Consider the following 26683-nt stretch of genomic DNA (forward strand, 5'->3'; position numbering starts at 1 on the left):
GTTACTATACTCCTACTATTAGTAAATGATGCTGATATGAATTCAGGGGTGCAGATCTCTCTTCAACATAGTGTTTGGTTTCCTTCAAATCTATTCCCAGAACTGGTAGTGTTGGTTCATACGGTTGTCGTAGTTTTAATTTTTTGAAGAACCTCCATACTTTTCCAAAATGGCTGTAGCAGTTTATAACCCACCAGCGAAGCACAAGGATTCTCGTTTCTCCACATCTTTGCCGGCATCTGTTGTCCATTATTTTGGATGACAGCTATTCTAATATTCTGGAGAATTCTCATGTGTGCTTGAGATGACTGTGTATTCCGCTTCTGTTGGATGAAATGTTCTGTATATATGTTGGTCCATTTTATCTAAAATGATTTTAGTTCCACCCTTTTTCTCAATTTCTTTCTGATCTGTCATTGGTGGAAATGGGGTATTGAAGTCGCCTACTTGTCTAACTGCCCTGTCAAATGTTAGTATCATATTCACACGTATATATGCACATAAATGTATATATTTGTTGATGGTTGATCTCTCCTTGATGAACTGATGCCTCCCCCCCCCCCCCCCCCCCGCTATTATGTAAAAACCAAAGTCGGTTTTGTCTGGTGGTACACCCATTGTCTGTTTTTGCTTCCACTTGCCTGGAGTAGCTTTTGCTGTCCCGTCACTTTGAATCTGTGTGTACTTAGAGCAGAGTCTCTTGCAAACGGCATAGTGATGCATCTTGTTCTCTGATCCCCTTTTATTGGAGAATTCACTCCATTAACATTCAGAGCAGTTATCGATAGGTAAAGACTCACTAATACCATCTTACTATTTTCTGGCTGTTTATAAGTCCATTTTTCTTCCTTTCTTGCTTTATAAATTGATAATTTTCCATAGCAGTAAACTTTGTCTTCTCTTTGTATTAAGTAGATTTCTTTTCTTTGGGGTTCCCATGAGGTTTACATAAAACATCTTATAAGTATACTATTATAATAATGGTTAACAATTCATAATTTTGATCCCATATCCTGTATTCTCTCATATTTTTGATGACACCATTTAAATTTATTGTGTATCCATTAACATTATCGAGGGCCTTCCTGGTGACCTAGGGGTTAAGTCTCAGTGCTATCACAGCCTCAGTCTGAGTTCGATCCCTGGCCAAGCAGCTGACCCACATATGGCACAGCAGACCTCTCCTTTCTTGCCTGCTGTATTTCAGTAAACCCGCCTGTTCTGCTCCCCCCCCCATCTCTGGTGAACCCCCTCACCCCCTGCATGCCTAGCCTACATCCCGGTTCTTCTACACACACAAAAATGAAACTATAGCTATTTTTTAACACACTTGCCTTTGAGTTCAGCAGTTAATACTTGGATATTCTAGGATATTCTAGAAATGGCTCTATGCTTACATCTTATTAGCATGTTGTCTAATTTCATGTTTTCAAGCAATCCATTAACTTTTGTTTCATCTTGAATTTCCGATTCTTGTAAGGTGAGTGAGTGGTAATGGGTACCCTTAGTGTTTATTAGGTAACAACTTTATTTCACTAAATCCTGAAGGACAACTTTGCTAGGTTAAGTATTCTTACTTGGAACTTTCTTTTAGCACGCCAAATACATGATTCCATCCTCTCCTGAGCTGTAAGCTCTCTCTGTGCTGAGAAACCCACTGGCAACCTTACGGCAGTTTCCCTTGCCTAAGAAAATTGTTTTTCTCCTGCAGCTTTTAAATTTGTCTTTCGTTTTAGACAGGATGCCCTGTCTTGGAGAAGAACGTTTTCAAGTTTCACAGTGATTTTTCAGCCTTGTGTCCTGGGGTATCGAATTCTCTCCCCCTGTTGGGGAGTTCTCAGCCATTATTTACTTCATAAACTTCCTGCTCCTTTGCCTCTCTCTTCTGGCCTCCAGCAGTATGTACTGGGTTTCTTTGGGGAGTGTCTCAGAGGTCCTTTCCGTTAATTTTTCTTGCTACTCTTCTAATTGTGTAGTTTCAGTTCACTTTTTGCTGCTCCCTGATTCTTTTAAACACTGCCGAAGCTGCCTACTGAATTCTTCAGTCCTTGTACACTTTAGCTCCAGAATTCCTTTTAAGGTTTCCTCTTGTTGCGCTATTTTGTATTGTTTTCCTCGTATCATTAATTTGTGTTCTCTTGTAGCTCTCTGAGCTTCTGTAGAATAATTACTTTTAATTACTTGTCAGGCATATCCTCGATTTCCATTTCTTCGGAGCTAGCTGTAGCGGTTTCCTGTTTGGTGGAGACATGTCTCCTCTGTTCTTTGCAATAACTGGTGCCTTGTGTAGGCGCCTGCACTCGAAGCCAGGTCACCTGTTCTAGACTATGGCTCATTTTGGTAATGGAAGCTTCCAGATGCAGACAGAGGCACACTGCATTGTGCTGTCACTCCAGGTCTAGGTGTTCAGGCTACCAAGGGTAATGACAGGTTGCATCACTGGGTCCAGTGGGAGTTTGATGATTCTTTGGCTCAGGCTACTGGTGTCCACAGCATTGGCAGCGCTGTGGTTAGTGAAGAGCATTGCAGAGGGTCCACTGTGTCTGCCAGGGCTGCTGAGCTCCTACAGCGCCTTTGAGACCAGTAGTGGGTACTGGGTAGCAGCAGCGGTAGCTCTACCAGTGATGAGCCAAGGGTCCAGCTACAGGCGTGAAAAAAGCTGCTTGCAGACACCCTTGCAGTGAGGGAGCAGTCAGGGCTAACTGTGGGCTCACTGGTATCTGAGTGGACCAGGTGTTGGGGTGCTCTCCTATGGCTTCACACTCTACCCCTAAGTGTGAAGGGGTGCGCAGTTTCTCAGCTGGAGGGACCAGTTACCAGTGGGCACACTATTGTCGATTAGTAAGGGAACGCAGGGTGTGTGTACTGGTGTGCTCCCCGTGACTGCACGCTCTCCAGGTGTGCACACTGGGGCTGCGGGAGACTGGTGGCAGGGGCAGTGGAGGTGCACAGTTGGACAGGGCCAGGTACAGGCAGGTGCGGTGGTGCTGGCCACTGACAGGACCTGATCTGGAACTGCCCCCCATATCTACAGGCAGCTTCGGGAGGCCCTGGCCGTGGGTGTGTTCACCTGTGGCTGCCCACCCCCTCCACGTGTATGTGCTGCAGTGCAGGCCAGTGACAGGTGTCAGGCTGATGGCATGAAGAAGCACAGCTGAAGGGGACAGCACCCACAGAAACAGGTAAATTGAAGGCACCTGGGCTGGCACCTTGCAAGAAGGTTGCAGATGATAGCTGACTTCTTACTGTAGGACAGGGAAGTTACAAACAAGGACTAAAATGAACCCTGTGATGAACTGAAATCTGATGCGGTAGCGTGGACTCGTGCTTTCTCCTCTCGGTATATGTAGGTGCAGCTACGGAATGTGGGTGTCTGGGCGAGCAGACCTGCAACTATTTCCCAGCTGTTTATTGCAGATAAAGCCTAAAAGCAATGATACTCCAGTAGCAGGGGGCACATAAGGTGCCCGGATCTTAGTTTCTAGATTTTACTCTCCAATAAACAAAACTAGGAATCCTCCAGGGAGTGGCTGACCTGGTACTAGGACAAGGAAAATGAGAGTGTGAGCCTTCTTGCCAGAATGGGAGGAAATGCTGGAAGAGTGGGGAGGGACTTTGCAAAAAACCACCCCCAGGAGTTAACGTGAAGGAACTGCTAATGGGCAGAGCTGGAAAAATTTAATAAGGAACAAAATGAGGATAGTCCTAGGAAGGACATTCAGTGCCCGAGTGCATGACCTGGTCAGGTGGCGAGGGCACAGCGCTTCCTTGCAGCAGGCGGCCAGTTAACAACTGCAGGAAACAGGCGCAGGCCACAGGGACAGTCGTTGCAAACTACAATTAGTGGGTGTGAGTGAAAGTGTGAGGAAACGATCACCTCAGCCTCCCCGAGGTCCTTGTATCCATTGCAAAGGGAAAGATGGTAGCTGAACACTGGAGACACTAAACCGGGTGACCCACGGCAGCACCGCCTGCACGGGACAGCGGGAACCCCACGTTCCTGCGGTGGGCCCGCTGCAGGGCACACTCGCCCCCTCGCGGGCAGAGCGCAGGCACACTGCGCGAAATCGTCCCTCGTCTCCAGCAGCATCTTTGCGAAGACAAGGCTAGACCTGACCTGTTGAGAAATCAACGCCTGCACGGAGTCAGGACCGAGTCCCAGAACAGGCCCCGCCCAGGGGAAAAGGGAGATTCCAATCAGGAATCAAACAGCACCTCATCCGCTTCTTGGGTCTGGTGGTGGCACTTGGCTTCGGTGAAACCCCGGGGAAAGCTGGGTGAGGAATGGACGGCCCTTCCTCCGCCTGTCCCGTCCCTCGGGCACTCACCGCAGCGAGGCCGGTCGGCGCAGTCCAGGCGGTGGCTCGCGGCAGCGACCGCAGTCAGGCCGGGGCTCTCGGCTGGCGAAGCCGCGTGGGGTGCTCTGGGCCGTGGACACGAGGCAGGAGCGGAAGGCCGGATGGCAGGAGGGGAGCACGCGCCGCCACTCGCGGTCCGTCACCCTCGGGTGCCTGTTTGGAACCGTCTGTCTCTTGCGGAAGAAAGCGCGTTTGTCAGCTTTACGATTAGGTGGCGCTTCAACCCCTTGCAAGGGAGCCGACAGGCAGCTGGGGGGCTGGAGCCACCCCGCTGGCCAGAGGGCGCCACCTGACAAATCATGCTCCGTTGGTGCCAGACACAAAATCAGCTTGAAAACAAGACGGAGCCTAGAGCAAGGCACCCATGGGAGCTGACTAGGACATCGCAATGAATTGATTTTGAGCAGCTGCAGCTGTGATTGGAGTATTTATAGCCACAGGACTCAGCTGGCTTCCAAAATCCGCTAGTAAGAGCCTCACTCTACCCGGCAAGTGAAACCAGCACAAAACGTTAGCTTGTGATTTGGCAGCAAGAGTCTGCCTGGCCGGGAGCTGGCGGAGGGGGCAAATCAGAGCAAGAGCATACTCCCCCCTGCAAGCTGAAGAGGCCTTCTCAGACCTGTCACTTTTGCAAGTCAACCTCCATTCCAGTCAGTGTCTTCTCCCCTAGCTCGTATTACCTGTGCTTTTTGGGTAAAACAAATCATTTCATCCCCCAAATTTTAAAACTAAGTAGACTGTAATGACAGTTCTAATAAGTCCCCCCCACACCCCCCCGGTGCCCACACACCGGTGTGCATCCTGGGAGGAGGTGTCTGAGGCTGTGGGTGGGCCGAGTCCATCTGACACGCGTAAGCAGCCACGCCGCGGACGCTGGGGCCCAGCTCGCTGGCAGCTTCCTCAGAGGCCGGAGCCACCCCAGGAGGGAGACAGGAGCTGACAGGGACGAGGGGGTGGGATACCGCCTCGGTTTTCTGGGCCATGCCTCATCAAGTGGAGGGGCCCTGCAGGTGGAAGAAGGGGCTTGGGGGCCAGGGGACAAGTGCCAAGCATGACAGAGTCCGGAGTACACAGGAAAAGCCAGTCCGTCTTTACTGTAGTGAGTGCAGGATACAAAGAGTTTACAACAACCTCTAGCATTTTCTTAACCATTTGATAAAAAGTTCACTATAGTATTTATTGTATCATGAAGAAAAAACAACACATTCAGGGAAAAATTGAGATTCACTTATTTTGTTTAAAAGGTTCATCTCAAGGATGGCAACAAAGTCCAGCTTGTGCCGCCAAACGGTTTTGCGTGATCAAACCGCGTACAGCTTCTTGTGTGAACTGTTGACTACAAACATTACCAAATACATAAATCTCTTTTAAAAAAGCCATTTTAAATATAGCAAAGCAGTGTCTTCTTGCACAGCAAAGTGAAGAAAGTTTCTACAGAGAAATAAAAGTTTTACATTTGTAAAATCTTGTTCACATTCTAATCATCTAAGCTGCTTATGATCCAATGCCAGGAGTTTTCTGGTTCCTTATTTACTATGTATTTCTTGTGCGCATGATGGTTAATACAGAAAATGTTAATGCTTCATCAGTTGTCCTTAGAGTTAAAGGAAATGCTAAACATATATTGTTCTTTAGAACAAACCCCTGATTTAGTCTCTAACACAATGGACAGAATTAGGGCTCAAAAGATGGAGTTTTGACCGGGACCATCTGTAGACACACCGACTCCCGCTGCAGCGTGACACCGGCGGAAGCACTGACGGGAGTGCGGCCGCTGGGCTGTGCACCTGAGCCAGGGTTTATACTCTGAGCTTTTTTTGTTTTTCTCTTTTAGTAATAAAATACTTCATCTGAAGGGATAAAGTTTCTGGCGATGGTGTCATACAAAACACTTAAGTCTAAAAGGGTAAGAAAAGTAGGTTGTAAAATGAACACCGTTAGTGTCTTCCCCACTGAGTCGGGTTCCACCAGGAGAGGTGTGTGTGTGCGTACGTGATGTCTGGGTGAGGCGTGTCTGTCAAGCTGACATGCTCCTAGTCACGCTGGGCATATGGGAAAAGGATTAACAGTCAAATATTCAGTTCCTGAAAATGGAATACATTGTTACTTGGTCAGTGTAATTGAAATACAAACTCCGAGCCTTGTGTAGTATTTTAGAAAACAGTAGTTGTACTGATTATAAACCTGCATAGAAAGAAAGACTATTGAGATACAGTCAGAAAAGCCATCTCATAAGGCACACAAGAAAATAGACAGTAAATGTGAATGTGGTAACTCCTATCCAATGCACAGCAGAAGAAGTTCATGAACATGCATAAATAACAAAGAATCACTCAACACTTTCAAAGCTATAAATGGTTTACGAAGTGGTAAGGATTATCTTCGAGATTCAGTGTCGGGAGACTGTCTTGTTTCAATTAGGTGAGACCTGAAGAAATGTGCCTGCAAGTAGTTCAGGGAAGTACATTTTAAAGAAAAGCAAATCCTTTCTGAATAAGCGCCAAATGTCTAGACTGAAAAGAGGAGAAAGCCTATCACCCTCTTTTTGTTTTTTTGGGGGGTGGGGGACCCTCTATCAGGATTTCCTACCCAAACTGTCATTAAAACAAAACTCCATTTTGCAGCTGTGAATGTCACAGGTAATCCTGTACCTAATACCCATGTGCCAGTCGGGAAATCTGGCTGATGATTTGTCACAAACAGCGTATGATAAAAATGTCAAAAGGAACGTCATTTGGGGGGAAAACAAATGTAAAAAATTATAGGTAGCTGCTCGATATTAGGTTTAAAATATAAAATAGCAGCAGGTTTTAAACCCTTATTTTCTCAGGAAAAGGAGTATTTAAAAATCTCTCCTCATAGATTTTTAGATATACGTGACTTTGAATTTTGTTCATGGCACAAGCCCAGGAGACGTAGGCCCTCGCTACCACCACGTGGTCATCCTTCCGGAAGAGTAAGGCCTTGTTCAGAATTTAGCTGAGGCGTGGCAACCCCCAGCAGGACGGCAAGAGTTGTGCCAGGGACTCGCATCACTTGAGTTTCTCTCCCCACACGGCTGCGTCGCTTCCACGCGGAGTGCGCGCTGCGCCAGAGGTTTGCTACCCAGCCGCATCGTGTTTTTAGAGGGGCAGGAAAAAGCAGCCCTTCTCCATGCTTCGTTTTCTCTAATCATTTACCACTTATAAAACCTTTGTGCTCATCTACTATTTTGCCATTTTCTCTAATATTAAATTAGGTCAGCTTTTTCTACTATACTTTTTTTCCTCACAAAAGGCAAGTTTTAGATAATGCCTTATAAAATCTTACAACACATTTTATATTTATGCAGGATGAACTTAACACCAATTTTTCTTGCCACTTTGCTATTTATGTACAGATATAAAATATATAATGATGCTCAACCCATACAGCACGAAGAGTACAATGTAACATCACACACTCACCACCAGTGAGGGGAGAAACCCCTGTATACAATCCTCTGGAAAACTGGGCTAATAATTAAAATCCAAAGTACAGTATATTTAACAAAATAGTAAATATTAAACAGTGAATACTCTACTTAATAAGGACCTCGCCTTTTCCTCCCAAATTGGCGGCAATCCACAAAAATATACTTTTTAATCTGGTGACCATACAATACATAGGTACTTACATCAAAGGTGATAATCTATTGAAGATGCTATATACACGTAAAGAGTTTGGCTCAACTTTTAATTTACATATAGAATAATAAGTGTTCATGGCTTTTTGTTTCCAAGGTTCTGCTTGCAAGATATTTTTTGTTTCCCCTCTTAAAATAAAACTAAAAAGTTAAAACAAGATAAAGCTATTCTCTTTAAAAAAAAGTTACAACATACAGCTTTGGCTTATATAAATAATTCATAGCAGAATGTGTTCAAAAGTAGTGAATATAATTTTATATATAGTCATCAATTCATAAGGGTGTTTTCTTTCATATAAAATATACATGAGCTAAAATCAGTTTAATTTTTAAGATATGAATGTAAAAAGAAACTTCTGACATATTCCAATTATAACTTAATATATTAATTTATTTTTTTAATGCTCTATATTTCTAGGCTAGTAGTTTCTGAATATCTCATGCGTGTTTTCTATTCTCTCTTTATTAGCTAAAGATCACTTCTTTGACCCGATACATTTTTGCACGTGCAAAACAGTTATGTGGGGTTTTTTGTGGGTTTTTTTTTTTGTTTTTATTGTTTTGTTTTTAGTATCAACAGCCCTTTCCCATGCACCCCTTTGCAATAGAGACCCATGCCAGGTTGGGTAATTAATATAAATGACTTTATGTACAGTATTGCTTTCTTGGTTCCTGCTCTTCTACTGCTCTGTTCTACAAAGCATTTTTCTTAAGTAACTACAGTCACCGCACAGTTAGGTAAAACAAGTAGGGGGCCCTCTAGATTCTGCAAGCTAATGTGGGAGAATTATATACGGGTACACGTTTCTCTGCAAAAACTGGTTATCTTATGAAACAAGTAGTCCGAGGAAGTGCCAGACTAGACTGCCTACAGGGTGCTTTGTTTGCCACGGGACGCACGTCTGCAGATCAACAAGGAGTTTGCAGGTAAGTGCCTGATTCTGTGTATGCAACACACACGCGCACACGCACACACACACACTCTCACACCCACATACATATATATGTAAAGGGATATATATGTATGTACATATAAATATGTTTAACTCATGTTCTTATTTACCAATTTAGATATGTAGGGCAGTTCACTGCAGTAACACAAATTACAGATACCGGCCTGGAAGCCTTAGGTCACCCATGCGTCCATCCTCATTCGCTTTACAGAAGGGCTTTCTCTGTCCTCGGTGGTCGGTGGTCGGCCAAGCACAATCGGAGAGTGGAAGTCACCCCTCGGATCCTCCCGGTCACTGCCATCATAGGAGCTGCTTGAGCTGCTCAGACTGTCCACAGGGGAGCGCCCCATTTCCTGCCGGGGCTGGGCCTGGGGCTGGGGGGGTTGTGACTGTTGCTGCTGCTGCTGCTGCGGTGGTGGTGGTTGCGGTGGTTGCTGCTGCTGCTGCTGGAAGCCTGATGGGGTCATTCGATCCCGGGGAGGTGAAATTGGTTCTGACTTAATGTTGATGTTCTGGTTGGTATTGATGGATAAATTCGAACCCTGAGATAACTGCCCTCCAGCACTGAAGGAAAAAGGGAGAGATGCTGAGTGGTTTGTGAATGCATCTGTGAAAGCCCACCTGGCGGCGAAAGCCCAGGGTCTGAAACTCTGGCACGATTCCCCTAGACTGCTTTCCTCCATTTCCTACCTGCTCGGCACAAAGCAAGGACGCTAGCACGGCGCAAACCTTTAGTGACCAGCTGTCCCTACAACCGTGTACTTCTGTGGCTGAAGGATCACAGCCTCGGTGTCTGAGGTTGTGCCTGCAGCAACACGGGAGGAGCAAGTTCACAGCCCCCGTTCTGCTTCCCCGACTTGGTTTCTTCTCTGGCTCGGCCCTGGGATAGGCACAACACCTCACCCATTCTCACAGCAACTCTCTTAAGAAGTCAGTCATAGCCCCCCACTTTCCAGATGAGGAGACCGCCTCTGAAAGGCTAATTTGCTGAGAACAGTGCACTAGGAAGGCTTTCCCCAGTCTGAGCTTCAAGCCACTGCCACCTGCTTTCACAGGGCTATTTTCAGTGTGTGTTTAGGATGCTCGGCACAGGCCCGAGGGGCAAAACCCATCTGTGTAGGCAGACGTTTCCCTGCCGTAACGTACAAGAAGACCAGTACAGCAGTAGGCACGGTGGCGTGACTTCGGAATGCAGGAGGGGAAAGTGCTGGGTGGACCGAGTGTGCTGAGTAGGGACAAGGCAGCCGCCTCTCATGGACCCCTCACAGGAGAGGGGGCTCATGTGCTGACCCTCTTCTGGGAGGCTCTCCTCCACCTGAGCGCCACTGTTAAAGCCCTCTCCACTGACATTCCCACGCTCAGTGCGTAAGTTCTTTGGTGGAGCCTTAGTGAGCGACACGTGAGTGGGGTCAGCACATGAACCCCAACCACTTCTCTAAGATTCAGGAGGAAAGTAAAAGCTCATTCTCCTGTTCCCTTTGTTGCTAGTCACCACAGTAAAAAAGGAGGTAAAGGTGAGCCTAAATGCTTAGGCATGAGGAGGTACAGACGAGTGACATCTGTGTCGTGGTACCTGCCAGGCACTACTGAGCCTCTACCTCGGTGTGTCAGACAGAGAAGACTTGCTCCCTGACGCTACTGAAGAAATGCCTACTTTGCTCAGTCTCCAAGCTACTATCTAGAGGTATGTAGAGAAAAGCTTTTCTACGAACACTTGTGCCTCATGAAAAGATCACTACAAGATAATACACATGACAATCCACAGAGCAAAAAACTTAGTTCTAACAGAGCGCACAGGCTGGCACTCGAGAGCCAGGGGAAATTTTTACTCACACCAGAGAGCTGAGGGCTGCTTGTCCTAAATGGTGCTGCTGCCAGGCTGACACTGGCCCCAGAGACAGCATTCCTGGGGAGTTGAAGCCCTGTAGGGCTGACAGGTCTGCACTAGTCAGTGAGTAATCTGAAAAGAAAAGAGAAATACTGTTCATGTGTAATGAACACAAAAACCAGTTTTCAAAAAGTAGCTTCAACAATTCCTAGGCTGAGGTAGGCTAGACAGTTCTTTACATAAAATAACATACTAACGGGTCTAGAAACCACAAAAATTTTTCTTTTGGGGTGTTTATAGGACCTAGCTATTTTAATTGTCTGGGTTTACTTTAATAAATTTAAATTTTATACTGAATTATTCGTTTATTTCACAAAAATTTTAAAATACTTTCCCTAGACTCGTAAATACAAATATCTAATAAGGCCATCACTGAAGACTGTGCCTATACAATTGTTATTTTAAATAAAATGCCCAGTACTACCCTCCTGAACAAAGAGAAGCACTTCAACTCACCCAGACTGAGCCCAGATCCACAGTTTTTAATATTCTTGAATTACAGGGAGCTCTAAAGACACAGCACACCCCTTCTCATGGGGTGCCATGCTGAGTGATGGACTGGAAATACCTCATCATACAATGAAGTAACTGCATTTGTTCAACTGTGACAGATCTTTGGTTGCACCCAAAATAATTTCAAGTTCATAAAAAACTATTAGAAAGGTGTACTATACATCACAGATTTCATTTTATGTGAATGCTTTAGTAACAATCACTCTGACCAAGACTTAGGACTTTAATTATGATCCACACACAGTTATTCCAGTTCATCATTAACACTTTTCCATTTAGTTCTAAAAAAGAGATGGCAAAACCCTTCTACTTTTAACTATTTTTCATGTCTCAAGAGAGGTGTTTAAAGAAGCTGGTATTCCTGGTGAATTATTTTTTCGAAAGGAACTGGGTTGAAAAGCACAGCTGGTGCTTAGGATCCTATACTTTCCTCATTCTACATGCTCTAAGGTCACCCGTTTTATCCACCCGCCCGTGACAGAAGTGGAGGCAAGAGTTCCACACCCAGTGATGCCTCCTCAGTGCCCCCACCCACCCACAATCCTCTTTCTACCTCTAGGTCCTTCCAACTACCTAACTGCTGTTCCCTTGGACGTCCAATGTTTGACATGACCCAACTGGACTCCTTTTCCTCCAAACCTGATCCTCTTTAAACGCTCCCTAGATAAGTAAACACACCGACACTTACCTCGTTACTCATAACAGAAACCTGTGGGTGTTGGACTTGCTGCTGCTTATTCCCACCACCAGCCCTCCAGTCTCACCAATGTTATCTACTGTCAAGCCTGCCCAAGTCTTACCATCTCTACTCCGGTCCAAACCATCTACATTCATTACATGGCCCACTACGGTAACCTCTTCAGTGGCGTCCTCGTATTCACCCATGCCTTATACACAGTGCAGTCAGTGAGCTGAGAACAACTACACAGTTCCTGACTCTCTCGCCCTAAAACCTTTTTATGGCTTCTCCACAGTGGTCCCAAGATAATGTCCAAAATGCCCAACATAGCTTATAAATCTCTATTTACCTCTCTAGTTTCAATTCTAACCCTCCCTCCCACCTCCAACACTGCCAGCCAGCCACGCTCCTGCTGTTTCCTCACCTTTAAACTCCGCTCTCTGGCACACTCTCCCTATTCTGCCTGGCTGAAAAATAAATGCTCCCTCCTTCAGCTATAAGCTTAAAAGTAGCCTTTAACAAATTCTCCCCAGAGTTGTCTGGTGTCTTTCTCCCCTGACAGACTTTAAGTTCCATTGTTAACCATGTATTATTCATGTGTTTCCAGTGCCAGGCACAGCACCTACACACAGTAGGTGTTCATAATAAATATCAGTTACAAGGATGCATGAGTGAGTTTGTGAAACTTGGAGTGATCTTACTGATGGGCATGAGGAAGTGTCTGTAGGATTCCTTCATACAGAGGTATTTTACTTTTTGAAAAATATTGCTCCTTTATCATGTCCAGTGATTATTGTGTTCAACTGTAAATACATGCAGAAAGGTAAGTTATATAGCAAAGGACATGTTTAAAAAAAAAAATCGATAAATGCATTAAAGATAATATGGTGAAACAGAATATGTATTCTAAGAAAGAGATTAAAGACTAAAGAAATAATGAAACTAAAAGCTAAGTAATTGATGGTTAGAAGAGCATCTGACACCATTTTTGTGTTGTGGTAATTCCTCTGGACTAAAAAAATGCAAAGCCAATGGCATTTTTTAAAAGGAGTGTGATGGAGTTGGTAAGTATACTGAAAAACCTGTCATGAAACGCCCAGTAAACTGTGACATGGACACCAAGTTCAAGTCCCATCTTCTCAGCCAACACTCCCCTGAACATTCCAGCGAATACAGTTCCCTCTTCCCGTACCTTCTCAAGTCTCAGAGCATAGACTGGAAACCTCAACGTGAAGGTGTCCTCGTCCTGCTGACCAGTTTGTCCCGCCTCCTTATCAGGAATAAATTGGGAGAAAAGCTCTGCCTCTGCACAGCGCCATTCACAGAGCAGAGACGGGCACGCTGAGACAATCAATGTCTGTGATGCATAATCCTCTGCGCTACTCCAGATTTGCAAGTAAGGGAATTGGATATTTTTTATATTGATTGTTGGAAAAAGGAGTGAGCATTTCCTAACAGAAAAAACAACTCAAAAGTTGTTCCTGTTTTAAAAGAACGACTTAGAATTACAACGACAATCAAATGTATCAAGGCTGTACACCCTCAGGGAGTGTCTGACAGCAGTTTGAAAACACCATCTAAAAGCTTTTGCCCTGGAGTCTAAAATTACATGATCTTTATTACATTCTCCTTATAAGAATCACGATTAAGTTCCCTGCATTGTGGTCTCTGCATAAATGGCAAGGTATAATTTAACTACTTCCCTGTTTTCCTCCTTTGAATCATCAGATATTTAGCTCAACTGTTGAGCGTGAGCTGCACGTGCTTTCTGTCACCCCTTGAATGGCAAAATTAAGGAACCCTGCGCGCCAGGATTCTCTACACAACCCACCTGGCTAAACAAACCCCTCCATCCCTGCTGCATATTTGAACTTTCCTAATATATCCCATGCCCCTTAGGGTATTTTAAGATGAAATATCCAAAGAAACACAGAGGAGTGAGAACAAGTGGGATGTGGTTTTGCCCCCTAAGCACAAATAATAGAAACCAAATGGGCAGTGGCAGGGAGAGAAAGCACATGACCAGCACAGCTAAACACGCGCTGCAGCCCACAGCATGAAGGGAAACACATCTTATTTCAAAAGCCTGCAAAAGAGTGAGATACTGTGTGACGAAAAGCTACATAGAAAATGCCACATCAACAGGTTACCATGCAGGCCCTAATTCTGGTAAGACCTAGTTGTTTCTTTGTTATGGGGAAAAAGTAAAAGGTCTTGATGGGGAATCAGCCCACCATCAGCCCACCATCCATCATTAAGGAAGTTTTTGTAAATATTTTTTTCACGGTTAGCTTTTTTTTTTTTTTTTTTTTTTTTGGTGGGACCCTCGCGGGCGGCCGGGGAACGAACCGGTGCTGCAGAGGCTGCGGGCAGCCTTGCAGCCCAGCGCTCAACCACTGCACCACCAGGGGAGGCCCACGGTTAGCATGTTTTTTAATGTATCTGAATCTAAAACACTGGAAATTATTTCAAATATGTATTTCAAAAGTCACAAAGGCACATGTAGATGACCAAAGAAAGAAAACCCGAGACAGGTGAGAGCAAACTTACCAGTGTTGTAGGCGGTCGGCATCGCCGAGTACACGAGTCCCTGCGGAGGCAAGCTTGGGGTTGTCACAGACACGACCGGGGTAGCTAGAGGTTGAGTGGCTTGAGAACTGCTTATCCTCTGGGTATTCTGTGAGAGAGCAGAAAAAAGAAAAACTTATCATGTGGGTATTTATGTCCAGACTTAATATTTTAAAAATAACAGTATTTCAAAAATAACATTAATTTAAAGGTGACATATTTCACAGTTTTAGGATGTGAATGTTATTTTCTGAAGCAGCCATCATGCGAAAACCTTAAAAATACTAATGGGAATAACTAAATAATTAACTTTACAGGACATATTATTCATTTCCCTTATCTTTTCCATACAGAGTTTATTGATGTCAGAGACACAGCCTTAAATAGAAACTTGCATTGTGAGCTTTAGCACTTGATGTGTTAGCATAAGTAAGGACTTGATGCCGGTACAAATAACAACAGGTTATCCTAAATAAAATTTGTGTAGGTTTTAAAAATCCAAGGATAGCAAAGGTGATTTGTATGTACTGTGTTTACAAGTACATGAGTATAGGAATCAAAATCACTTTTATTTACAGCATGTACATGTGAACATGGTTTAAGGCACTGGTACTGAAGCATCGCTTACCTTAGCTTTTCTGAACCTGCAGCTGATACTGGCTTTCCTCATTCACTCATATCTCTCTCTCTCTCTCTCTCTCTCTCTCTCTCTCTCTCTTTCTCTCTCTTTCTCACACACACACACACACACACACACACTTCTTTTAATTACAGCTTTTTTAAAGAACAGTTTTTGGTTCACAGAAAAGCTGATGGGAAGGTACAGAGATTTCCCATATATCCCCTACCCTTATCTGCACAGTATCATTACCAACGCTCCCACCAACCTATTTTTTGACAGCAGCTTCAGTCTCCTGACTTCTTAAAGGAGAGGCTCAGAGTAGAGAAGCTATTAAAGTATTTCTGAAGGTCTGTGAATGGGGCAATACACAGGATTATGGACTGACTGCACCTATACAGTATCCATTTCACACTGGGAATAGATTTTTAAAAAATCAACTTAATTCAGTTATAAGGATAGTCACTGACCTCTGTGTGTAGGCTTATGACAGATCAGTTTCCCACCATGCTGGCTCAAGGGAAAAACCTCAAAACCAAGGATCAAAGGAACAGAACTGACTCTCTGTTCCATGTGGTTAGTACATAAAATGGCCCAGATACAACTCCAGGGTTACCTTTTTCTAAAAGAAGTTATAGCCTGATAACTGGTGTTTGAGGGCCAAAGTCATATCAATGAAATAATTCAGTGCCCTTAAGATTACAGAGTCAGAATGTGGTTCAGTTTTCTCTATCAGCCTTTTCAGAGTAATAATCAGAAAAGCCTTTGGCTAGATCTAGGTATCTGAAAAGTGATCATTTAATGAGGATCCAGGTATCAACTTACTTTTTAGTTTGTATTTTCTAGCCAGTGTTAACAAGACCATGCAGTATATAGATGAACAGCTGGGGATTCTGTTCCAGATTTACCACTTCCTAAGATCTGGGAAAAATCATTAACATCTTCCCAATGTCTTTGTAAAGCAGGGAGGGTAGTATCTTCTGTGAGCCTCAAGTGAGGGTAACAGGTGGGGGATACTGTGAAACAAAGCAATTCCCAAAACTGAAAGAGTGTCTTTAAATTGTCCCAAGAAACCTTCTGGCCCAGTATTTCTACATAACTGGTGAAACTAAAAAGGGTCAATATATGTATTCTTCTCATTCATAGCTATAGCTGTCATGAAGTAAAGCTGCTCTAGAATTCTGAGGCTTCTAGAGAAACCTGTGGCCTAGCTCTCACCAGTAGAGCTTCAGCAGGCCCAGTGTTCTGTCTTTCCTCACTCTGGGTCAGAGTCATCCATGATTTTATTTTTGAGCTCAAACCAATCTGAACAACTTCCTAAATTCAAACATATTGTGTTTTGACTATATTCTGGTTCTGACACAAAGCTCTACATCTTAAATTCAGTTTTAGAGTCTGAATTAGCTTGAATTTTGACGAGTAAAAATGACTTTATAATTTTGGATATGTGTGTTTCTAATTACAAATACTTATTTTTATGAATTCCAGATTCTATAGTCTTCAAAGGTTTAGAAATTTATCTGAGATTTTGTAATCAAGGGTATAATTTAAGGAATATGGAAAGTCAAAAGTAATGACAACCAGAATTCATTTTAGTCACAGCATCAAGTTGATACTTTTAACGAAGTTTTGAGATAAAGACCTATTTCAATTTGTTAGAAAGTCAAGCACTAGGTGAAAGTATACAGTGTGGCCTAGTTTGGCCTGGGCTCTATCCGTGGTGAGCCCTCGTCTCCACGGCAGTCTCCTGGCATGACCTCAAAACGGGGTTTGGTGTTTTGCAGGGAGATGCCAAAAAGTGAATTCCGCACATTCAAGCTCCTCATCTCAATGGCGTGGAGTTCATAGGAGTAAGTGACTTTCAGAACCACTAGAGGGCAACATATTACTAGACAATTCACAAGGAAGTGTGTTCATGACATCTTATTAAAGGTAAACTGCAAGGTTTAACTTACAATGAATTATTTTATCTTGAATTATAAACCTACACTTGCTAATCATCACTATATCATTAAAGTATTTCCACAAACATATTCCAAATCTTCACAAAACATAATTCACCACCACACATAATCCATCCACTGACAGCTGCCTAGTATATTTTACTAAACTACATCCAAAACTGTGAGTGAGGGTGATCACAAAGTTACATGAAAGAACAACCTCTTTAAGAACACATCACAGACCCTTTTTGAAAAGAAAGCAAACTATGCAAATCACACCAACATGCACATGTAATAAAATATAATCAACAAATGCCTTTCCCACATGCATTCATGCAGTCTGAACCCGTCCATGCTAAAAACTAAACATTTTCAAGTTTTATTCCTTTAAGGTCGTTTGAATTAATATGATCACTTCTATGAGATTTGGGTGTTAGTTCCCAAAGAAGAAATCAACTGAAAGTCAAATTCATTTTCTAGAAATAAAACAACCAGAAATCTCTTGTTTTGGAAAAAAGGTTTTAGTTACTTTCAAGAACACAGTATCTTCTGAAAGCAAAAAAGTAAATCTGTGCTGTTGAATTACAGACATTCCTTTCAGTAAACAGGGAACCCCCTTGTGGTTCAGATCGTCTCATGCAGGATGAAATAACTCCAACTGTGAAAAAGGTGACCTCACCAAAAATGATGTAATCTTTTTGAAAGAAAGAGAAATAACACAAGACCGTGTGTTACAATCTGAGGAACTCTGGGGGGTGAAGTCATTTTCTAAAAATATGTTAATAATTTGGGGAGCTATATAAGGTATTTTGTATCTTTCCTAACAAAACAAAAAAAAAAAAAAAAAAAAAAAAAACCCCAAACCTTTAACAAGTGTCTTGTGATCAAGGACAGCTATTGTTTTCAAAGGCCCTATTCCAATATTCCTTGTAACAAATAAAATGAGTCAAGATAGACAATTATAAATGGAAAAACTAGACTCTGTAGTACCAGTAAATTGGTTCAGTTATTCAGAGTGTTGGGACAGAGTTTAATTACAAGGAAAAAAAAAATCGGTGTAACAAAAGGAACACTGGTTAAATAAAAGCATTTCAGAAAATTAGTACTTTCTATATCATTTTCAACTCCCTTCAAGCAGAAACCCACACTCACCAACTCCAATTCCTCTTCCTCCGACTGCACTCAGCACATAAGAGGGATAAGAGAGTTACCAAGACTGTTGGTACTTGAAAATAAAATATTTCTTTAGAAAAACACTGGCAGTTGTTTGGAACTCTAATGAGCTGATGACATATGCAACGAATACAAATATATGTATTACTGTCGCTGTAGCTGATGTCAAAAAGACTTTCAAAAGACCTTTTAACTTTTCTAGGACACTCCCTCCCCCAACCTGGTCTGCTCTTATGCTGATCTCCCCGACACACAGCTGTGCTACTGTGACAATTCTTACAAGGGAGAGGTTCCTAATCATGACGCCAGTTCATAATTGGAACCTTGAGAATACTAGCTCTGCACTTACCCTCTCATCCCTATCCATCTGCTCACGCATGTTCACTTATCTCCTATTAAGAGTCTGTATTCCTGGGTGGTCAGAAATTATTTTAAGTTTACCTATTTTCCACAGTAGCTAGCACAGTGTTATGAAACAAGAAAGCATTTGTTAAAAGTATACTAGGTCTTAACATGTTTATCATCTGCAAATGTAATTTTCATATGAACAAAATATATAATTTCATATATATGAAGAAAACGAGATTAGAGAAGATGAAACATTTTTTCTTAAACTAGAAAACATTAATGTTTAAAAATTAGTTTTTTTCTTATTTTGCTCAAATAAATCAAGCTGCTTTGTCAACATGGGATAGGTGCCTTTATAAGCATCACTCACTGATGCCTTAAGTCCCAATCTGAAAGCACGTTTATCTGCAAACAAATGGTATAAAACAGGAGGGAAGCTGGCTGTTTACTCAGAAAAAAATCCCTCAACCTACAACTGCACTTTTGAACGTGGGTAAAATGTTCAACTGCGTTGTTACAGGTATCTTTCCGTCTCTCCCACTGTAAGATAGATACACATCAAAATACTGTCAAACACAGTGTATGTTGTGTGTGGTAAGGGTGTGAATAGTTTACAGGGCACAGAGATGCTTCATCTCTTAAAAAAAAAGACCAGCGGTCATCTCAACAAACTGCTACATGCCTAAATGTAGTTTGTTCTTAAACATATTTCTGCATCTTAAATGAACTTTCAGTAGTTTTTATTTCTGAAAAGCAGAGGCAGGTATTCCACACATCCAGTCCCTGAAAGGGGAGCCAAATGACTGTTTTAACCTCCCTGCAGGGTGGCTGGGATGTGTGTTACACATGTATACATGTATTTGTAACTTTGTACTCTGAAACCATTTGAGAGCAGTTGCAAAAAGAGCACCCCCCACACACCTCATCAGCTTCCCCCATATGACCATCCTGAGGAGAAGGGAACCACTTGTCAAAACTAGTAAAAATCAAACAGCGGTAAGGAAAGCTATAGATCTAGCTTGGTTTTCACCAGGCTTTTCACTGATGTCCTTTTTCTGATCCAGCATCATTCCACATTCTCACGCATCTTTCGTCTCCCCTGTTCCTTCTGCTAAGTAATTCTCTTCAACATTTCTTACAGAGTAGGTCTGATGGCAATAAATTCCCATCATTTTTTTTTTTGTTGGAGAAAGTAATTTTTATTCCTCTTCCATTTTTGAAAGGTATTGTTGCTGTGTACAGAACTCAGATCGAGAGGTTTCTACCACCCCCACCCACTTCGGTACTTTCATGTTATTTCATTGGTTTGCAGCTTGCATAGTTTCTGAAGAGAATTTCTGTGTCCTTATCTATGTTCTCTCTCCCTTATCTGTCTGCCTTTAAGATTTTTCTCTGTCTTTTGCTTTTAGCATCTGCATCTGTGTGGTGGTGGCGGCGGCATTTACGCTAGTTTGGGACCAGTTATTATTTCTTCAAATATTTCTGCTCTGTTTTCTCTTTTTGGAATTCCAATTACAAATACATTAAACCATTTGATAAAGTCCCAGAGCTCCTGGAGGCTTTGCTCTGCTTTTTGTTTTGTTTTCATTCTTCTTTTTCTTTGTATTTCAGTTTGGGTAATTCCTACTGACTTATTGATTACACAGCTATCTTTCCTCCTGATAAGCCTTGAGTGCAGGGTTTGAGTCAATTTATTTAGGAACTGGGTTGGGGTTGAACTTCACTGTTGCTATGGTTACCTCAGTGCATCTGCTACTGGATTCAAATTCCTCTGACATTAGGAGAGTGGTTTGCTAAAGGCTTTTCATTTATTTTTTCCCAGTGACTAGTCATTCTCAGTTTTAAGCCTATTCCTTTGCATTTTGTTTTGGGCAGCGACCCTCTTGATCACCCTGCCTGGCTCCTGACATCATTCCTGCACCGCCACCAATAACTGAGATATTTTTCCTTTTCTATTTACTCACATATGATAGGATTCGCCAGTGCCCTAAGGTTCACACTGTTTTATTTCCTCATAAATTCAGGTGGATTTTTTTTTTCTTTTGGCTCCATAGATGAGAAATGGGACAAAGATCCCATATTTCTTTTTGCCCTACTGCAGTAGCTGCTCTTCCCCTCTTCCAGTTGTGTGCCACAGGGAACTTGAGAATATCCCGTCTTTTCTGTGAACACCCAGTGGAGTTCATGGAAAAAAAGCCTAGAAGAGCTCTCAAGATTCTCCCGTCACCTCCTCAGGGGTTTTACTGCCAATGCACAGTTGGCCTCAACAAGTCACCATTCACCAGAGCTAAACTCTTATTAACTAGTAAGTCAGTGCTCACATGTCCTCGCCCTGCAGTATCTGTCTCTCTCTAGAGTCTGGGCAAGTTGGCTGCCCTAAAATCTCGGCAGTAAAGTGAGTTCAGGGTAACTATGAACTTGCTGTTTGTCCAACTCTGTCATTCTAAGATTGGGAGCAACACAATTTCCAGCTTTTTGTATATCTGAATGAAAAATACTTATTTGTTTTTCGAAGTCAAGAATTGTGGTCCTGACTCTCTTTTGTACTGCCCTGGACAAGTAACTTCTCAGTTTCCTCAACACTACCTTGCCAAGATCACAGTCTACTGACACAATGCATATCAAGCTATTTGGGGATCTATAAAGCATTATATACAAATATAGAATTATATAAAGCCTGATAACATCACTTTCAATTAGCAATAAAATTAAGTGGCAAATTTAGCAGCTGCACAGTAGAAAGAGCACCTGGCATATAACTTAGCATGCTAATAGTAAAATAGTTGCTAAACTAAGAATGGCTTTAAACCTGCATCTATATTCTAATTTTTTTCCTACAACATGCTAAGAGGAATAAACATACTTTCCTTTTCTTCAAAAACAGACTTTAGGATTTAAAAGCAAATAGGTTGTAACTAAAGATAGTTTATAGTCAAGGAACCTGTCTTCTTTATAGAGTTAAAGAGGAAGATTACTAACTTTATATATTTAAATAGGAAGAAGAAATAAAAGAAAAATGATTTGGGGAATAACTCATTTAAGTAGTTATGCATTCATCCCTATTCAACAACTGTTCTCTTTGATATGCAGAATTTTTAAAAATAATTTAGTATTGAAGGTATGCAAAGTACAAAGAAAAAATAATTAAGTCAGATATAGTTTATCAATCTGGGGATGAGATCTTTAAGCAAAGATTCCAGTCTGGTAAAATCTAAATTAAGTATAATAATCTCTCAATAATTTTAAATAACTGTAAGCAGATTTGTTTCTTATTTTAACAAAATTTGGTTTTAGTGTATTAAAAAAAACTAGTCTCGTAAATGCCAATTAAAAATAGAAATATTCATTAAGAAAAGGTCTAGATTCTATGAGGTAGAAAAAATTCCAAAGGAAAAGATAGACTATGTACAAAACACCAGTTTTAGAGAACGAAGTTAAAGAAAAGTTCAATGTACCAGTGGCGGCATCATGCCCTTGCTTGAAGGGGGGATGACAACTCGAAGGTCTGGTTTTCTATTGTTCATTCCAAGATTGCCACCACCTGGAGGAGGGGGAGATTTTGTAGGCATAACTTTGCCTAAACTATTTGCACCTGTAGTTCCAATTAAATTTGGAGAAGCTCTTGAATTTACAAATCCATTTCCTGGAAAAAAGAAATATCATTCATTAACATGAAAAGAGTCATTAAATCACTTTAGCACAAATGTGAAGCAAGTTTTCCCTAGTCCAGTTGCAAATGTGCTTTATAACAAGACGAGTAGCCAACTGTGTACCTCTGGACTGTTTAAAAATAAGCAATCAAAGTCTGAAATACAGATAAAGCTTAAAACTAATGCCACTCTGTTTTCCAGTTTTACTGCTTGGACCTGCTGAGACACAATTAAAACACAAACATGCCGAAGGGTGGATCTCCACAGAGCCAGAACAACAGAAACGGAGGAAAGCGCCAGAGAAGACCGTTGTTCTTGCGGCAGCTACAGTGCTCCTACGTGGTTCTGGGCACTGACCTGGGTGTGACGGCAACTCCTTAATTCCAGCTTCTTCAGTACTCAGCTCTAAAGCCTCATTTTCAAATATTTCCTCCTTATGGCTCTACTTAAATCTGTTCCTTTTTTTCAGTTGCCACTAAGATCACCTTATTCTTGGTTTTTAACATCCCCTAACAGAAAGCTCTCTCTTAGCAGAAATAAGGAAATAGCAACATTGTGGCGTCCGTTCAGTAAACACAGAACTGTTGGGCAGGTGGACAGAGCCCACATCTTGAACAGTCATGCTGGTCCTCTTCCAGTGCAGCAGCCACCTCTTTTGGGTGGGGCGGACGCCACTGCAATCCCCCATCACTTGTTTGGTGACAGGCATTTGACTCAGATCCAAGCCAATGAGTGCACTGCATTCTCTCTCCCCACCTACAGATCCAAGAAAGGTCACTCACAAGCTAGGTAAAGAAGTTGCTACATGGGGGGTGGGGGGGGAGGGGGGGCTACCACATTCCTCCAAATATGATTGAGGAAGCATTTTATTCTCAAGTCATTAAAGCTGACAAAAAGAGAACTACAAATTAATGAAGTAATTGTAGTTTGTACTACTTCTGGATTTTTTTGTAGTTACATATAAGTTAATATATTTTTTTCCATTTAGGCCCAACTGAAGTGGTTTTCTGTTCAACAGTGAACAGAAATACCTACTGTTCACCAGTTTACAGTTCACAAATTAAAAAGAATTTAATAGACCATAAAGTGTTCATTTATAAAATAGATTACCCTTGCTATTTTAATTTCCATTTTAAAGGAATATTTAATTACTAAATCTAAGACAGTGTAATCACCCGTAAAAGTAAAAAAATACACCATGAGTGAATCAAAATTTTTAATAAATACCAACTGTATAATCGAAACATAAAAAACTAAGTTTACCAAGCGTGCTTTTGGCAGTAAGTGGAGACTTAAATGCCATAAATGCTGGTAATATTAATGTATTTTGAACAGTCCCTAGTATCTAAGTCTACTCTATTGCAGTACCCAGATGTTAATTTAAGAACATTGAATAAAATAATAAATTTGGGGCTTAAGAATTCTACTTTAGTCCAAAAGCTTAAGTACAAGGTCAAGAACAAAATATTAAGAATAAAGAACTAGAAGTTCCTAGAGTGCTAAATAGCCTCTTAGTTCATTTATCGGTAGCAACCACCATGTAATATCAGACAATATGAAACTACCTTTACAACTTGGAAATAAATTTAAACATCCATTATGTGTAAAGCACTATGTGGGGAGAGTAAAAGAAGGAAAGAAAAAAAAATCATGAAGACCAACAGGCTTGCAAGCAGCTTTTCCTCTAGTTAGCCAAAGCAGGTATACATCACAGATGAATGAACATTATACTTAATGTGCCAACATTATACTTAAGATATGGGTGAAAGCAAAACAGCTAAGCGTTAATAACCACACAAAATTTCTAAGTAAATAGAAAGTCAAGCACTGGATACAGGTACGTGAGCTTAATCAAGGAAGACTTTGTGGGATTAACTACTGAGCAGTTAATGACAGAAAGCAGGCATTATGCATAAATATAAGAAAAAATTGAAATGCTAGTGCATCAACAAACAAGGTGTGGGTAAGGAATGGTGGGATAGCTAAGCCCATCTGGGTATATAGACACATATGCAAGGACAAACCAAAATTTAGTATCTGGTGCGTGTTTAACACTGGACTAAATCTTCCCATAATCTCACTCTGAGACGACTATTCTAGGAAGATTTGCCCCACAGAACTGCAATCAGTCAATGATCGAAAACACATAATTCTGTGTTGCACATATTTTTCAATTTAAGAACATTTGTATTAGTTCATTAGATCATTTTAATTCTAACATTTTAATTTATTCTAAAATCATTTTAATCTTTTAAATTCTATATTTTAATTCTATGATTATAATAGAAATAAGATTATTTAAACCACTTTATGGAACTAGAGGGGATGATGCTAAGTGTAATGAGTTAGAAGGAGACAAATACTAGATGTCACTCGCACATGGAATATAAAGAAACAAAGCAAAGGGTCAAAAGTAAACCAAAACAAATCCTAAAAATCTGACTGCAGAACTGAGGCTGGGGGTGGGGTGGGGGTGGAGGGAGGTGGGAGAGGACCCAATGGACTATGGTGGAGGATTATTGGTGCTTGGGTGGTGAGATGGGTGTGCTGACATACATTTAAAGAGGTATAAACCTATACGCCTAAATAAAAAAGCCGCCAAAGTCTATGTGGTGTTGGCAGTTTATGAAATATTTTTAGAAACATTATATAATGAGCAGAGTTTAAATGATACTTGAATTCTAAAATTAAAAAACTTATGAAAGAGATGGTTAACTTAAGATATCTGAAGTACTTTAAAGTACCTGCAGATAACCTGGCAGAGAAAAATGGATGCATCAACGTATCTGCTTACAATATACTTAGAATTTGAAGGTACTGAGGTGGCTTATTTATATGAGAAACTGAAAAGTATTTTGCTGCTGTGATAGCCAGCACATTTCAAGAGGCAAAACAGAAGGGTGAGGTATGGCACTAAGGCACTGACCTGTATCAGCACTCGTCATTCCAAATGTCAGGATCCCAGATGATCAGTGCTTCCTGTCCCCTCCACCTATCTCTCACCCAATTCCATTAGCTTTCTCCAAAATTTACTAAGTGACCGTCTACTTTTAATTCAGTTACATGGTTTAATTTTGCTGTGGGAACTGGTATTCCAGTCAACCTTATGAGCTATTTTCTGCATTCTGCTTCTGTTATTTTAAAGGGGTATGTATTAAATCTAAGCTGAATCTCCTTTCCACACCCTAGGGAGCAATTTCTTGCATTCTGTTAAGCATCAAAAAGCAGTGCTGTTAAAAAAAAAACCAAAACCAACAATCTCCTCACTAGGCCTCCCTGTGGAGTAGAGCTCATCCACGAGTTGGGCAGAGGAACTGCTAAGCCAGTCATCTGGAGGACATAAAATGCTTATTAAGTAATTTTATTCAAAAATAGGAAGGTTTCATAGAAACTTCATATCGCACAGCAATGTGAGAATGTTAGATTAACATGAATAAGTACAGATTAACAACATTTCTCTTAATTATAATAGCATGGATGTATTCTTAATCTCTCTTAATGATTAGGTGATTCTAATTTACTTGACTGGCTCTCAAAACTGATGTGTAAAGCAATACTGCCTCTCACATAATTGTAAAGCCAAGATATAATTTACAGATGATCCAAAGATGTAATTTAGAAGAAGGCTTTATCAAGAACACACATTCTTGCTCCATGTGGAGTCTATGATGCTTTTCAGCTAGATATGGTACCACTGTAACCCATGAGAATCAAATTACAAAAGCAGAAGAGGATTTAAAAGCACGGTATTTCTTAGTGTGAAGCCAGGAGTCTTCAGTAGATAATGATTACAGGATGATGCAAGTGTTTGGAAACCTGCCAGGCTGAAACAAGATAATCTCATATGCACCATTTGTTATTTTGTGGCATGCAGTGAATTGCTACGTAATAGATGCCTTTTTACCTCCAGTTCATTTTTTGTGACAAAAATGGAGTATTGCTGAGATAGACTCTGAGGTAGATAGTTTCAATATATAACTTATCTTGCCACAGCCTGAATGAATAAACTCATCTCAATGTGCCTGTTGTTGAAATGTTTTCAGGCTTCATGGTAAATTATGCTGACACGAATGTGACAAAAATGCTCTTAATTAACTATTATTTCAATGCCTCCAGAAAATTAAAAGCTAACTTCACTTACAGTCCTACAGCTATAAGCAGGTCATTCAATTTTATCAGGTCATTCAATTTTATCAATCTAGCTTCACATTTCAAAATATCCTGTCAACTCAACAAATACATTCTAGTGGCTGGAAAATGCTCCATGTCCTCAGAACTGCTCTCTTAGGGCTACACTGTAGATGATGATGTCATTAATGTTTTACAA

General features: G+C 41.4%; 1 protein-coding gene across 14 annotated transcripts in view; it reads right to left on the reverse strand.

Moving 5' to 3' along the window:
• Positions 1-9148: 9148 nt before the first annotated feature.
• Positions 9149-26683, reverse strand: part of MEF2A (myocyte enhancer factor 2A) — a gene marked incomplete at its 3' end in the record, with an annotated part of 53045 nt that continues 35510 nt past the window's right edge. For 7 of the 14 annotated variants that reach the window (XM_084253727.1, XM_084253724.1, XM_084253725.1 and 4 more), the window contains 4 exons: positions 22162-22349; positions 14606-14732; positions 10809-10935; positions 9149-9539 (listed from right to left, as the gene is read on the reverse strand). In XM_084253727.1, coding sequence (XP_084109853.1) covers positions 9149-9539; positions 10809-10935; positions 14606-14732; positions 22162-22349 — 833 coding nt within the window. Of the gene's footprint in view, positions 9540-10808; positions 10936-14605; positions 14733-18337; positions 18362-22161; positions 22350-26683 lie in introns of all 14 variants that reach the window. The other 7 variants (XM_084253735.1, XM_084253736.1, XM_084253730.1 and 4 more) reach the window with 3 other exon arrangements.

Source organism: Talpa europaea (assembly GCF_964194135.1).
Source record: "Talpa europaea genome assembly, chromosome: 14".
In the NCBI taxonomy this organism is placed as follows: Eukaryota; Metazoa; Chordata; class Mammalia; order Eulipotyphla; family Talpidae; genus Talpa; species Talpa europaea.